This window comes from Gamsiella multidivaricata (assembly GCF_025024155.1).
Source record: "Gamsiella multidivaricata strain RSA 2152 chromosome Unknown BC939scaffold_21, whole genome shotgun sequence".
Taxonomy (NCBI): Eukaryota; Fungi; Mortierellomycota; class Mortierellomycetes; order Mortierellales; family Mortierellaceae; genus Gamsiella; species Gamsiella multidivaricata.
Window position 1 is genome coordinate 356,022 of NW_026251729.1, and position 13,452 is coordinate 369,473.

The window sequence follows — 13,452 nt, forward strand, 5'->3', positions numbered from 1 at the left end:
AGATCGCATCAGGGGGCCTGTCTTTGAGAGGACCCATCCATCGCCATCGCCTGTTTTCTTTTACTCTTGCTCATCTCGTTAGTTTCCTTCTTTTTCATCACTCGAGGGAAGAGACGGGCCAGCCACAGGGCTGTTTTCCGAGACGAAGAAAGGGAAAAAAAAAAGCGGGGCACACCTCTCACTTTTTTTTTTGTTCTCCCCCTCCCCCTTCTCCGTTCGTTGTCCTTCTTTTCTTATTTGCAACCCTAATAGTAATCGCGCCATGGACAGTCAGATGGAGCAAGGTAGAACTGGACCCTGCCATCGACAATGATTACCACCCTCAATCAAGTGTGCCATCCCCACTCTGAATGCTCTGCAACAAGTCTCACACCCATGCTGTCTTGCTCTTTTTTTCGCCTTGTCTTTTCTTTCTGTGCTTCTGCAACTGACAAACTCGGACGGTCTGAATGCATGGCAATACATGGAGTTTAGAGGTAAGGAATAAAGAACAAAAAAATATGTCCCCCAAAAAAGCGCGACTCATATTCATCCTGCACAGCAGACAGCCAATATCATATCCAGACACAGCCATCAAATACATCTACGAATGAACCCTTTTTTTTGAGAATGGTATACACACATACACCCATATCGACAAACACAAATGCACACTTGACAGAACTATGGACAAGGAGCAACATGAAGCAACATGGAGCGGCACAAAGTGCCAAGAAGCAAAGGGTGCAAATTGCAGCAAAAGAAGCAACTACGAGACACATAGAACGCGACATGTCTCTCTTTCTAGACATGGTCTATCCAAAACGAAGAGATGAGTACTAACAAGAGAACCTACTATGGCATTGTCTCTAGCTCTACTTTCTGATTGCTCGCTTTCTTTCAAAGGGACCTTGCCAGAATTCGGCAGAGGCTCTGCTGTCAGATATTTCACAACATCCACATCTACTGCCAGCACGGTATGACTGGAAGGGACAGAAGAGACCCTACTCAAGGGAGGAGCTGGTAAGCAACCATGTTCATCAGGCGCTGGTGCAAATGATATCAATAGTGATCGACAGTATTTTTTCTTGGCGAATGTCTTTGCTCATGCTTCCTATTCTTTACTCTAGACATCGCTCTTCGAAAACATCGACGCAGACCATTTGCCTCGTCTTCTTTCCAGACTCATTGTCCATGCAGATGCACAAATACCGCCACTCGTACCAGGAATTCAGTCGCTGCTTTCAACAGGAGGGAGTTCGCTTCTTCGTGACAGGAACGAGACTGAACGGATGAGGGCAAATCAGGACAATGTTGGTGGTCGTACGATGCAAAAGGTCGTCTTCAACCGAAAAGGAACACTGCGGGAGATCCCAACACGTATGTTTTTGACACCGACACTGACACTCTTGATAGTACTAAACCCAAAGGAATGTTCAGCGAACCAACAAACCCAGAGTGCTTAATGGATTTTTTTTTTTGATGTCGTATTTTAGTGGACTATGTGCGTGGAAGAGAGACGAAAGGATTAGCACTTCGAGCATCAAAAGTGCCCCGCTTCCTGCCTTCGCTGTTTCAAGAACTTGTCATCATGAACGGACACCGATTCCCTACGTTCTGCCTACTCTTTGACAGGACTAACAACCGAGTCATCACCGGAAGCGACGACTATCTGGTCAAGATCTGGAGCGCACAGTCAGGATATCTCTTGTTCACACTTCGTGGACATGCTGCTGTTGTCGCATATATGGATCTCAGTTCAGACAATACCATGCTCGCTACTGCATCCGACGACGGCATTGTTCGCGTTTGGGACCTAAAGACGTCGGCTCCTGTTGCTGTCCTTCCTACAGGAATGAGTGGGCGCACGCGGAAACCGATCACGACTGTCTCTTTCTCACCCTCGCCTATACCCCAGATTCGATACTTGATCGCGACATCGATCGACGGCTACACCTACGTTTGGAAATACGACAGAGATACGAAAAAGTTTCAATTACCGCCCACGATGTTGGACTGCAAGACCTTCAACGACTCAAAACCAAAATGCTCAACCTGGAATCTGACAGGATCTCAGTTCGCAGTTGCAGGAACGGATCTTTTCATTCGAGTGTTTTCTACGATCCAAGGAGGTCCTGAGGCGATCAAGTCAGGCAAAAGACGAAAGTCAAAATCAGAGACTGGTGCGACGGACGGGTCGAACTCTGCAACGGGATCATCTTCACCTAATGCTGCCCAGCAGAATTGGGGCGACCCAGTTCTGATCGCCCAACTGGACGGCCATGCAGGAGTCGTAACGAGTTTGAGCTACAGTCGGTTTGGCAACAGGCTGCTCTCAGGTTCAGTGGATGGATTTGTCAGGATATGGAAGTACGATCAGCAGAGCAAGATGTGGACTTCCATGGCCAGTAGGTGCAGAGGAACATGATATAGGTCTGTGTGGTTGCGCAATGGTTATCATGACATTATTCTAATCACAGATTATCCGCTCGTCGTCCATAGTTGATGTCAGGGATGAGCACATTCAGGCTGACGCCACCATAACTGCAGCAAAGCATATGATGCCTTCACCAGTCGTTGGCGCCGTCCCAGTAAACCCATTCTTGGTTCCGAATGACGACGCCAATAACACGGATTCAGAAATGAACGGGTCAGCAGCGGCCAGCCAAAGTCAGGCTAATGACAATGCAGCAGGGGAAGCACGGCCCTCAGGAGATGAATCAAGAATCGTTCCTACGATGGCGGCTTGGTCCATGGACGACTCAGCTATCATTTTGACTACATCTCTGGGTGAAATTAAGATTTTTGATTCGACAACAGGAGGATTGATTCACACGCTCAGAGGCCATACCAGAGGCTCGTCGATCTATGTTCTAGATGTCCATCCGCACGACCACAGGATTTTGATGACCGCTGGATATGATGGCCAGATCATTCTGTGGGATATGGCCAAGGGCGTTAAACTCAACAGCTGGACATACCCCGAACACGAATTCCTAGACGGTCGTTTCTCGTCGGATGGCTTGATGTTTGCTGTGACCGACCAGGAGGGCAAATGCATTCTATTTGGCGCAGGCAAAAACTTGGATGATTACAAGGACGCCAGATGCTTTGCGGAACAAACCTTCTGGAGCGACTATGCGCCTGTTCGGTACGACGCCGACCACAATGTGGTGGACGACGCAACTCAAATTGCTCCGCATCTCATGGAACGAACCCCTATCCTGGACAATAACGGACGCGACTATGCTAAGCAAAAAGGACCCCGCTATGGCCTTGACATTCCCGTGGCGCTTCCTCCAGGGGTCCTTGAGAAGGAGGAAGCCATGAAAAAGGATCTACTTGAGCGTGAACTTGAGAACCTCGCTGAACAGACACTAGCTATCCTCCCTGCGACGGACAAACGCAAGCTGTACAAGCGCAAGAGGGAGTTTATTCTGGAGGACGATGATGATGACGACGATCCGATGACGACCGAGGTCCCTATTGTCCCTCTACCGAACGAATCTAGTGACGAAGAATATGCAGGAGGTGCCGCATCTGCATCATCTTCATCTTCGGAAGATGAGGGCGATGATAGCGATTTGGCTCTTGATGGCGATGGTATGCCAGCGTCAGCTTTCGTGGTCAATGACGATGATGACGATGATGATTACTTTGCCAACGGTCAAGGTCAAGGGTCACGGAAGAGACGGGCGGCGAGCTCAAGCGGCACGCCTCGGAAACAGCGCGCAGCGAGAAAGACAGGTAGAGCCAGGAAACGATTGCGTCTTCGAGACAGCGATGAGGACGATGATAACTTAGAAGACGACCTGGATGATGAAGAATTGGATTACGGCATAGAGAGCGACGATTATGTTACTTCAAGGACACCGACGAGGAAGGGAAAGCGTGCGCATAACCACGACATCGGTATGCCTTCGGGAAGCAAGAGCCAACGAAGTGCACGACCAAAATCGTTTGCCAACGACGATTATCCTAGCGATGAAGCATTGGAGCACTCGGATCAGGAAGATGACGATGAGGGCGTTTTCTCAGGAAGCTCTGCGGGCAGATCATTTTCTGGGATGCCCAATTCGGACACGTCCATGCCAACGTCGCCAAAGAAGAAGAAACAGTGGCGAGGCAACGGCGGTAAGAAGGGCAAAGCTGTCATACGGGATGAGCAGACTACAGAAATCCAGAAATGGCTGCCGAGTGACTGGATTAAAGTAAACGAGCCTCGCAAATCCCCATATCATCCTCAGGTAATGAATGCTGGACGTCGATGCATTGCAACGGACATAGCTAAAGAGCGCATTGTTAACCCAGCTCGCTCGCACAATTGCCCTGATTTAGATAGGAGATTATGTCGCATACCTTCGACAGGGTCACAGTCTGTATCTCAAGGAAACACCGCTCCGGTCGAAACTGAACCTTAAGGCCGCTCCATACATCAAGGATCCTTCGCTACCCTGGGTGACATTCGGGCGCGTATCACGCATCACATACAATGTTGGCCCTCCTACATGGTGCACTATCACGCTGGAAGAGCAAATTTTATCTTCGGCTTGGGGATACCCACCCACTCCCGAGTTTTCAACATCGCGCAGACGCTTTGAAGTCGAGTTTCATGATCTGGGCGAAGTACCCGACTTTATTGTGCTCTACTCGGTGTTCCAGGAGGGCATCAATGCCCACTACGATGTAGGTGAGCAGATCTGGGCGTCGTTTGATGGGAGCGTCTATACAGGAACGATCTCTGGCCATGTTATTGAAGATGAGAACTTTCCAGAGTCTCTCTGGATGGCGTATGAAGTCTCATGGTAAGGACCAAATGGACACCCAAGAACACTGCACTTTCTATATTGTCATAGCAATGTTCCTCACTTTATTATTTATTTGTTATGTAGGCCAGCAAACGAGGATGTTACGAACCTTTCACCTTGGGAGATGCAGCGTGAGGAGCAGGAAGATGAGTCGTTGTATCGTGAAGTCATCCCTGAAAAAGGTAATCTTCACCATTGTCATGAACGATATGTCGCAGAGGGATATGACCTTTGGATCTGACTATGTTCTTTGGCTCCTGAATTTGTGTGCCGCTAGAGTTCGAGCGTATCGAAGAGATTGTACAGCATCTTTTGCGGATGGAGGAATTTCAGATCTTCAAGTCATCGGTCGACTTTGAGGCTTACCCTGACTACTGCAAAGCGGTGGCATATCCGATATGCTTGGAGTCGATCCAGGAGCGTCTTGCAAGTGGATTTTACCGAAGATCGAGGGTATGTCTACTCTCTTAAGAAGGTATCAGGGTCTCCTGAGGGCATGCATACTAATTTTTTTTTTTTTTTTTTTTTTTAAAAATAATCAATAGGCCGTGCAGTTTGATATCGAGCTATTAGAGAAGAACGCCCTAACATATAATGATCCACACAGCGGCATCGCCATTTTTGCAAAGCACTTGTCCCGCATCTTTAAGACAAGTTTAGCAAGTACGTTTCTTTGGATCGTAATCTTTTGTTTCTCTGTACCTCAATGTGCATCTTTTTCAGATATTAGTAATTAACACGATGATACTTTTCCTGAAATAGATTATTCAAAACCACTTCCGGATCAAATCTACGTCAAGAACACAAGAAAGGATGAGGACGAGGAGTTTGATGGATCGGGTAGTGAGAATGAGATGGTCGATATCGAGTCTGAGCCGGAGCCAGAGTTTGAAGATGAGGAGGAGGAAGAGCAGGATGACAACGCCTTCTTGGAGTATGACACTTCTCCACTCGTTCATGTATCAAATTCTTAGGTATAGTGCACTATGTTCATTCGACTGACACATTATTCACTCAAATACAATAGCGATGACTCGTCTGAAGATGAGGGCAGCACAAGATCTCGTTCTCGGGCGTCAAATCGGCGCAGTACCATCCGGACATCTCGCTCGAGTCGAAGACCTGGCACATTTTCCGCGTCAGCAGCAGCAGAAGCGGTTGGCTCTTCTGCAAATGGATCACGGAGGCGACAGAATAACGGAAGGTCCAATGGAAGCAGCAGCGGACGAGGGCGCCACAGCAAATCCAAGAAGAGGGATAATGGTGATGATGCTGACGGCGACGAATATGAAGACGATGACGATGATGATGGAGAGTGGGGTAAGGGTAGATCGAAAAATAGCACTGCTACCATGGCCAGCAATGGAAGCAGCAACTATCGCCGTGGACGTCATTTTGCGAGGTTGGATGATGATGATGATAGCGAGACGTTCAAGGCGGAGGAAGAAGGTGAAAGTGAGAGGAAGATCGGAGGGCAGCATTTTCAGGAGGATAACGACGATCTGGGCGACTTCCAGCAAGAGACGACGTTCTCGCCCTCGTCTTCGATGCGTGTGTCAAGAAGCAGGCGCAAGAAGACGAAAATTGTAGATAGCGATGAAGATTATGTATCATAGTAGAATCGGAAATGCAAACACATAAACCACTTAACAAGTGCAGCTAAAAAAAAAAAGACCATGTATACAGTTTACGATGCCTGCTGTGGTTTTTCGTCCTTTATTGGATTACACTGGCGTTGGGATCACATTGAAGTAGTGGTAGACCTCATCCTGGTCGAAGAGAGCGACTTTTGTATTACAAATCTCGCATACGACTGGATGATAGGCCATGTCCTCGTCGTCATATTCACTAGGCTTGAACCCTTGTGCTGGATCGGATGTTGATGCTGCTGCTGCTGCTGATGATGATGATGATGATGATGATAGTGGTGTTGATGCTGCGCCTGCTGTACTCTTGGCGTTGCGACCTGACTTTGGGGGTTGTTTCTTCTTTGCCTCCTTGGGGAATCGCAGGACTTCGTTCTCGATGACGCGGCAGTTCTCGACAAACATGGCTCGGAATTGATGCGAATAAAATTCGTGTCTAAAGCAAATTGTAGCGCAGAATAAGGTTAATGCATTGGATGGCGACCGGCGTATATATATATATCACAATTGATTGGCTGGCGAGATCGAGGACGTACTGTTGACAGTCAAAGCAGAGCTGTGTGAGGCACATTGGACATGAGAGAATAGCGTCGGTCCAGATGTCCTCGGGATTGGATCCAGGTGGTCGGTTAGCTAATAAAGATCGAGTTGACAAGGTGTGAAAGAGGCCGATGTCAGTTTCTGGTTTCTTTCTTTTAGAGATTATGGATACACACTTCCTGCGCCCTTTAGGTTCTGTAAGAGGGAAGTACCTGCAATCTTCTTGATCAGCCAGTCCTGGTCCCGGTCATCTTCATCTGGGTCATACAGTAGCTCTGCATCGGACATGATACGGTGCTTCTTTTTGTTTTTCTTGGAGGATTTCCCTGAGGGTGCCGACGTTGATGTTGATGTTGATGTTGATGTTGACGATGAAGGTCCGAGTGAACTCTGGGCGAGTCCTGTGGTGAGGTCCTTCATATTGTTCTCGGCCGTGCTCGTTCCTGCGCTTGTAGGGATACCCGCACGGGCATCAAACTCCTTTTCATCGTCATCCTGCTCTTCGGGTACTTTTGTCGGTCGACTACCGGTCTCGTCGTCCGAGTCAGAGTCATCCTCGTCCGAGTCGAAGTATATGGGGTCATAATAATCTGGCTCTTCTGGTTTAGTGGAGGTCGAATCAGGAAGTTCATGCAGATTGGATTCTGAATCTGACTCTGAGTGATCTGCCCCAAAGTGCACTTTTCTCCCTGCCGCTGATGGTTCAAGTAGTGTGTTCATGTCCATGGCGCTTTTGTTGATGTGTTGATGTGCAAAGAGAAAAAAAAAAAAAAAAAAAAAAAAAAAAAAAAAAAAAAAAAAAAAAAAAAAAAAAAAAGAAAGCTGATCTCTTTTTGAGTTCACGCCCCTGGAAGTAGAAGATCAAACCTCTCAGAATCGATCTTGAAAATAAAGTTTATTAGAGATTCAAAGACTGTCCAGCAACCTTCCGCTCATTCTTGATGCTCTCCTCCTGAGCAGCCTTCGCCTCCTGCTCTCTATCAATCATCCTCAAAAACCGCTCCAGCTCATCTTGTGGCATCGGATAACAATGTTCCTCAGCTGGGAACGCGCCCGATTTCACGTCCGCACTATACTCCTTGAGCGCGCCTACGATCTCATCTGCAAGATTACGATAGGTCTTACAAAACCGAGGCACACGACCATAAAGTCCTAGCATATCCTGCTGCACTAAGACCTGGCCTGAACAACCCGCTCCAGCTCCAATTCCAATCGTCGGCACCGAGAGCACATTCGTAATGTGCCGTGCGACCGGCTCTGGGACCGCTTCCAACACAATTGCGTAACACCCAGCCTTCTGCAACGCTAGAGCATCGTCGATCATAGCCTTTGCCTTGGCAACTGTCTTTCCCTGAACCCTGTATCCACCTAAACTGGCCTGCCGCTGCGGTGTGAGACCAATATGGCCAAGGACTGGAATGCCGACCTGAGTGAGCCGAGCGATTGTTGGAGCCATTTCTTTACCGCCCTCGAGTTTGACAGCCTCGGCTTTTCCTTCCTTGATGATCCTGACAGCGTTGGCAATGGCCTGTTCGGGGCTGGTCTCGTAGGTGCCAAAGGGCATGTCAACGACGAGGAAACTGGAACGGGTACCACGGGCGACGGCTCTGCAGTGGTGAAGCATTTCATCGAGGGAGATCTCGGAGGTGGAGGTGTATCCGAGAGCGACCATGGCGAGGGAATCGCCAACAAGGGTCATGTCGATGCCGGCCTTGTCGACGAGGGTGCCGGTCGGGAAGTCGTGGGCGGTCATGACGGTGATGGGCTCCCGGCGTTTGTAGAGCTTGCGGAGGGTTGCCAGGGTGACTTTTGCTCGAACTAGATGAACACCGAACAGATAAAGCGTAAATTAGGATGTGGATATACAACAAGATCGATGGATCGAAGAACTGCAATAAATGATCAAGAGCTATTTTGCTGAGAGCTAGGCCCAGTTTCGCTCCTTACCATGGTGATGGTGGTGCTCTGCTTCAGGAGGTCTAGAGCTGTAGGCTCGCTTCTGTAGATATGATGATGGGTTTGTTTTTACTGCTGTTGTTATTGAGTTTGGTTGTGCTGTGGAGTGGCGGTGGTAGTGTGATATTTGTGGCCTCAACGAGGAGCATGCGCCGATAGCAGATCGAGGGATGCTCCTTGCAATGCCACTCCTGAGCTGAGCGAGTGCTGTCCTTGTCGGCGTTGTCATTTTCCTGTGGATGTGCCAGTGGTGAAGAGGAATGAAGTGAACCGAAGAAGGCCTTTTGGGCGATGAGGAGCTGTTGTTTCTGTCACTGTGGCTGCAGTGTAGTCTAAAGAAGAGGAAAAAAGAAGCTTTGCGCTTTCGGTTGTTGGGAAGGCAACCTTAAAAAAATAAAAAGGCAGCGGAAAGAGTCACTTCTTCTTTGAGGGAACCGCCATGTGCCAATTTGCCATGGGACAATTAGGCCAATTAATAGGCCAATTAGGCCAACTGGCACTTGAAAGGAACTAGACTACGGTACGTCCTTACTTACCGGCGATGTAAAATTCGCTCACGCTCGCGTGTCTCTGACGCAACAGGGCACAGTAATACATATTCATTCCCCTTCACATCGTCCGAACCGGCAGGGGGTCGTCGATCCTCTCTCTTTGACTGCAACAGTGCCAATATGACTGTAGCTCCATCCATGCTGTCCATGTAATGGCTTTGACCGGGAGGACCTGGCTACGTACAGGAGGGACAAGTGCACAAGAACTTAGTTGCAGGAAGACAGGGAACAGGGAAGCGAAATGGGTTGGGCTCTCGCCCCTGGCCCTGTTTAGTGCAGTCTCTTTTTCCTTGTGCTACGGCTCAAGCAGATTAACCGCAAGCAGCAATATCAGCAAAAATTGGTAACAGGCGCCGTTGCTTGGCAATGCCCATTGATTTTCAAACGGGGCTGGACTAGACTGGAGAGATAAATGATTTGATTGTGTACATGTACTTGTGAGAATAAAAAAGAAAACAAAGAAAACAACAGATGAACCCGATACAGTACAAGGACGAGGCCAGAGCTCACACACTCTTACACGCAACGCAGCAAGCACATCGGATGTATTAGACAGCCAGGCACAGGAACATTCCTTTCAATTATTATTTTTCTGCAAGCACCGGCACAGTAGACTGCCCTCGTGCCCGCTCAGCTCCTCTTCTTTTCCTTCGCTCACTCCTCTTTCTCTCTCTCCCCTCTCTCTCCCTCCCTGCCCCGCTCTCCTCTGCCTCTCTCCCCCCTCCCTCTCTCCACTCTCTTCGTTCTCTCCTCTCTCTCTCTCTCTCTCCTCTCTCTCTCCTCTCTCTCCCCTCTCTCCCCTCACTCCCCTCACTCGCCCGCCAATCACGCCAGTCCAATCGATCCTCTCCATGGTCGAGTCCCTCCTCTCGGATTGAAAGATCTCTGACGCGCCCTTCCTTTTCCCTCCACTCCACTCCACTCCACTCAGCTCCTCTCCACTCCTCTTAACGCCACAGTCCTCCTGGACTCACCCCCTCTCTTCCTCCCTCGCGACCATCCTCCTACTGCCCTCTCCGCCATGCCGCCAAAGGAAGCAACTTCCAGCACAGGACCAGCAACTGCCACCCGCACAACCACCGGTGCCGCAAAGCCAACCAAAACCACCGCCCGAGCAATACGCACATCTACCCTTAATATCACATCCGTCCCAACAGCAACCGGATCCTCGCTAGGCATCTCTCCATCCGCCACAGCGACAGCAGCAGCAGACAGTGGTAGCAGTGCCGGTTTATCGCCAGGGGCGATCGGGGGTATTGCAGCCGGAGGGGTAGTCCTGTTTGCATTAGTCGGACTTTTATTCTACAAGCGACGCAAGAGAGCAGTCGCTTCTTCCAAGGACGGCTACAACGGACAAGGCGGTGATGGAAATGAGCCCATGTACATGCACGCATCCAATTATGGGAAAAGAAAGAAGGGCCCTAGTGGAATCTCTGGCCCCCTGGCCCTCGCCCCCGAGAGCGACGCGTCCCCGCCCCCGTTCCCACCGCCGCTCGTCCAGCAGCCTAAGAAACCGTTCAACAAGCACCGCGGCAATGCTCCCTGGGACAATCATGCTCCGCCTCAGCAGAACGATTATTACGACGATGCGTTGGTCCAGGACTATTACACCGCACCCGATGTCATCGGCGCTGGCAGTAACAACGAACTCGTCGGCGCACAGCGATCCCCCATCCAAGCACGAGATAACTCACACGGAAACCTAACTCCAGCACCGGATTACTATCTCGGCAAGGAGGACATCGACCCCCGACGCGACCTCAGGGGATTGGATCGGCCCGAGGCCTATATCCACGACAAAAAGTCACCACCGCCGCAGTCCCCACCTCCTCTGGCAACCTCTCCAAGAAACGAGAGGTACCATAATGACGCGCTCCAACGACAGGACCAAGATGACAGCCCCCGGACCTCGATTTCGTCTAATAATTCGAGCGAGTACCTCACATTGGAGCAGGCACAAAAGGCACACCAACAAAAAATGATGGGACACAAAGAGAGCATCGGATCTGTAAATATGCTGATTAAGAATGCTACAAAAGACCAACAATATCTCAACCAGCAGCAGCAGCGTTCGAATGACCTTCTCTCGCCCGTAACGCCATCCTTCGCACCGGACCATGCCTCAATGGCCATCTCGGACTCGACCATGTCCATGATGCCCTCGCTTCCGTCCACCTCGAGCCCTATGTCATTCATTCCCCGTAATAATAATAATACCAGCGAGAGTCGCAACCCACAATCTCCCACAAGATCTCCTGTCAATCACGCCAGACAAGGCTCCAACCCTCGCATCGCCACCACTCAGCCCGGAAAACCATCTCCATCGCGTGGGCCCGATTATGGCCCCCTGTCACCAGGCTACGAGGACCCATATGCTGAGAGTGCGTACAGTGAAGACTTTGCTGACAGTCGGTCCATGATCTCCAGCACGCCCAATCACGGCCCCTACGGCGGCCCTTCTAATGGTAGTCAATCATATTCTCCATACTCGCCACAACATGGTGGCAGTTCATCGGGTCCATACAGCCCTGGTCCTAGCTCCCGTCCTTACGGCAGTGGTGAGGGATACCGATCCCCTAACGGACAAGGCTACGGCATGCCACCACCACCATCTCCATATATGGGCAACGGCTACGGCGGCAGAGGCCCACCTCCACAGCACATGCGAGGCCCTGGTGGCCCAGGATATGGACGACCTGGACCTGATCATGGATATGGACCTGGACCTGATCATGGATATGGACCCGGACCTGGGCCTGGGTATGGTCCTCCAGGTCCTGGACGGGCTGGCCCACCACCAAATTACTTTCCCCAAAATGGATACCCAGGTAGAGTTACAAGTCCGGGGCCTGGATATGGGCCGGGCGGGTACCGGCCCCATCCTCCACGCGACCCTGAATACAGCCAAGGACCCTATCAACAAGCATACTAGACGAAATCATAGCATATAATCATAATACACTTCGTCATGCTAGAGCTTCAATCCTTAACGATTGAGATAGCCATTTCATTTTGTTCCATTATGATGATGATGATGATCCCTTTTACCAGTCTCCAAGTGCGCATAAAGGATCGTTGCAAGTATCTGCTTCAGAACAAATTGAGGAAGTGTAATTGGTGTCTCTAGAAACAACCGAAGTAGGCCTGAGTAACTTGCAGATTAACTGCTGTCAAGGGATCAGATACGGACAGTTCATGCACTCTGGGATCGAGTTGTTTTTCCACAGTGGAATTGCGACTCTCAATCAATGGAAGCACTAACACGACAAATTTAGCGTGCAGAGCGTTATGTACGTCTACTCGCACGTTTGTTTTACGTCCATCGAAAATACGTTTTTGTGATTTGTCAAAAGGGGGAGGGGGCGATTTGTAAAAGGGTGATTTGTCAACCCGTACGCGCGTACTCGATATAGAACTCCCGTCGAGAATGATCGGTTCGTCCTATCATTCTAGGCAGAGGAGAGGCGAGTTTGTACCTGGTAGCCATACACTTTGAGAAAACGGTGTCCCTATGCATGCCCACAGGAAACATCGGCCGGGGCTTGGGGGGAGGCTGGGAGCACAGGTAACATAAACCCGTGTGCATAGCGCGAGAAGAAGAAAAAAAAGGATCGCGCGACTCCCTGTGGACAATCCTCATAGGTCCCTTGGTGTCCAGGTTTGAAATATTAACACAGATTTCGTGTTACCCAGTCTCAGCCCGCCGCCTGTCGATGAAGTCCGATAGGGAACACCTATGCATTGCGGTCCTCTGTCAGCCTTTCCAATGGCCTGCGGTGCGTGAAAAGTAAAAGGAAACAGCTGTTTTGTGTCCTGAACAATTCATTCGACAAAGGAGCTTATTCATCCGAGCAACATAAAGACACAAACGAACATACGAAAAAAAAAAAGAGAGAGAATGGGTAAGCGAAACTTTAATGCATACCCGATAGACTATGCGATGTATAATTGTTAAACGGCTCGTATCGTACA

General features: G+C 49.7%; 4 protein-coding genes across 4 annotated transcripts; 2 read left to right on the forward strand and 2 right to left on the reverse strand.

Annotated features, from left to right (window-relative positions):
• Nucleotides 1–204: 204 nt before the first annotated feature.
• BC939DRAFT_446851 (uncharacterized protein) lies at nucleotides 205–6,448 on the forward strand. The gene is made up of 11 exons (XM_051555017.1): nucleotides 205–284; nucleotides 851–1,002; nucleotides 1,110–1,359; nucleotides 1,476–2,387; nucleotides 2,482–4,226; nucleotides 4,318–4,784; nucleotides 4,872–4,969; nucleotides 5,065–5,240; nucleotides 5,333–5,450; nucleotides 5,550–5,721; nucleotides 5,815–6,448. Exons 1-11 carry the CDS (start codon nucleotides 263–265, stop codon nucleotides 6,401–6,403), a joined length of 4,701 nt encoding a protein of 1,566 aa, XP_051413862.1. The 5' UTR covers nucleotides 205–262; the 3' UTR covers nucleotides 6,404–6,448.
• Nucleotides 6,449–6,486: 38 nt separating this feature from the next.
• Nucleotides 6,487–7,723, reverse strand: BC939DRAFT_527640 (E2F-associated phosphoprotein-domain-containing protein). Its single transcript, XM_051561425.1, has 3 exons — nucleotides 7,186–7,723; nucleotides 6,970–7,066; nucleotides 6,487–6,869 (listed from the first exon to the last, which is right to left on the reverse strand). Exons 1-3 carry the CDS (start codon nucleotides 7,697–7,699, stop codon nucleotides 6,512–6,514), a joined length of 969 nt encoding a protein of 322 aa, XP_051413863.1. The 5' UTR covers nucleotides 7,700–7,723; the 3' UTR covers nucleotides 6,487–6,511.
• A 148-nt stretch (nucleotides 7,724–7,871) lies between these two features.
• BC939DRAFT_527641 (3-methyl-2-oxobutanoate hydroxymethyltransferase-like protein) lies at nucleotides 7,872–9,316 on the reverse strand (the record flags this gene model as incomplete). The annotated part of the gene is made up of 2 exons (XM_051561426.1): nucleotides 8,921–9,316; nucleotides 7,872–8,791 (listed from the first exon to the last, which is right to left on the reverse strand). Exons 1-2 carry the CDS (start codon nucleotides 9,156–9,158, stop codon nucleotides 7,872–7,874), a joined length of 1,158 nt encoding a protein of 385 aa, XP_051413864.1. The 5' UTR covers nucleotides 9,159–9,316.
• A 1,185-nt stretch (nucleotides 9,317–10,501) lies between these two features.
• On the forward strand, nucleotides 10,502–12,412 carry BC939DRAFT_475786 (uncharacterized protein; the record flags this gene model as incomplete). Its single annotated transcript, XM_051558532.1, has 1 exon — nucleotides 10,502–12,412. The coding sequence occupies one exon, from the start codon at nucleotides 10,502–10,504 to the stop codon at nucleotides 12,410–12,412; it is 1,911 nt and encodes a 636-aa protein (XP_051413865.1).
• Nucleotides 12,413–13,452: the final 1,040 nt, after the last annotated feature.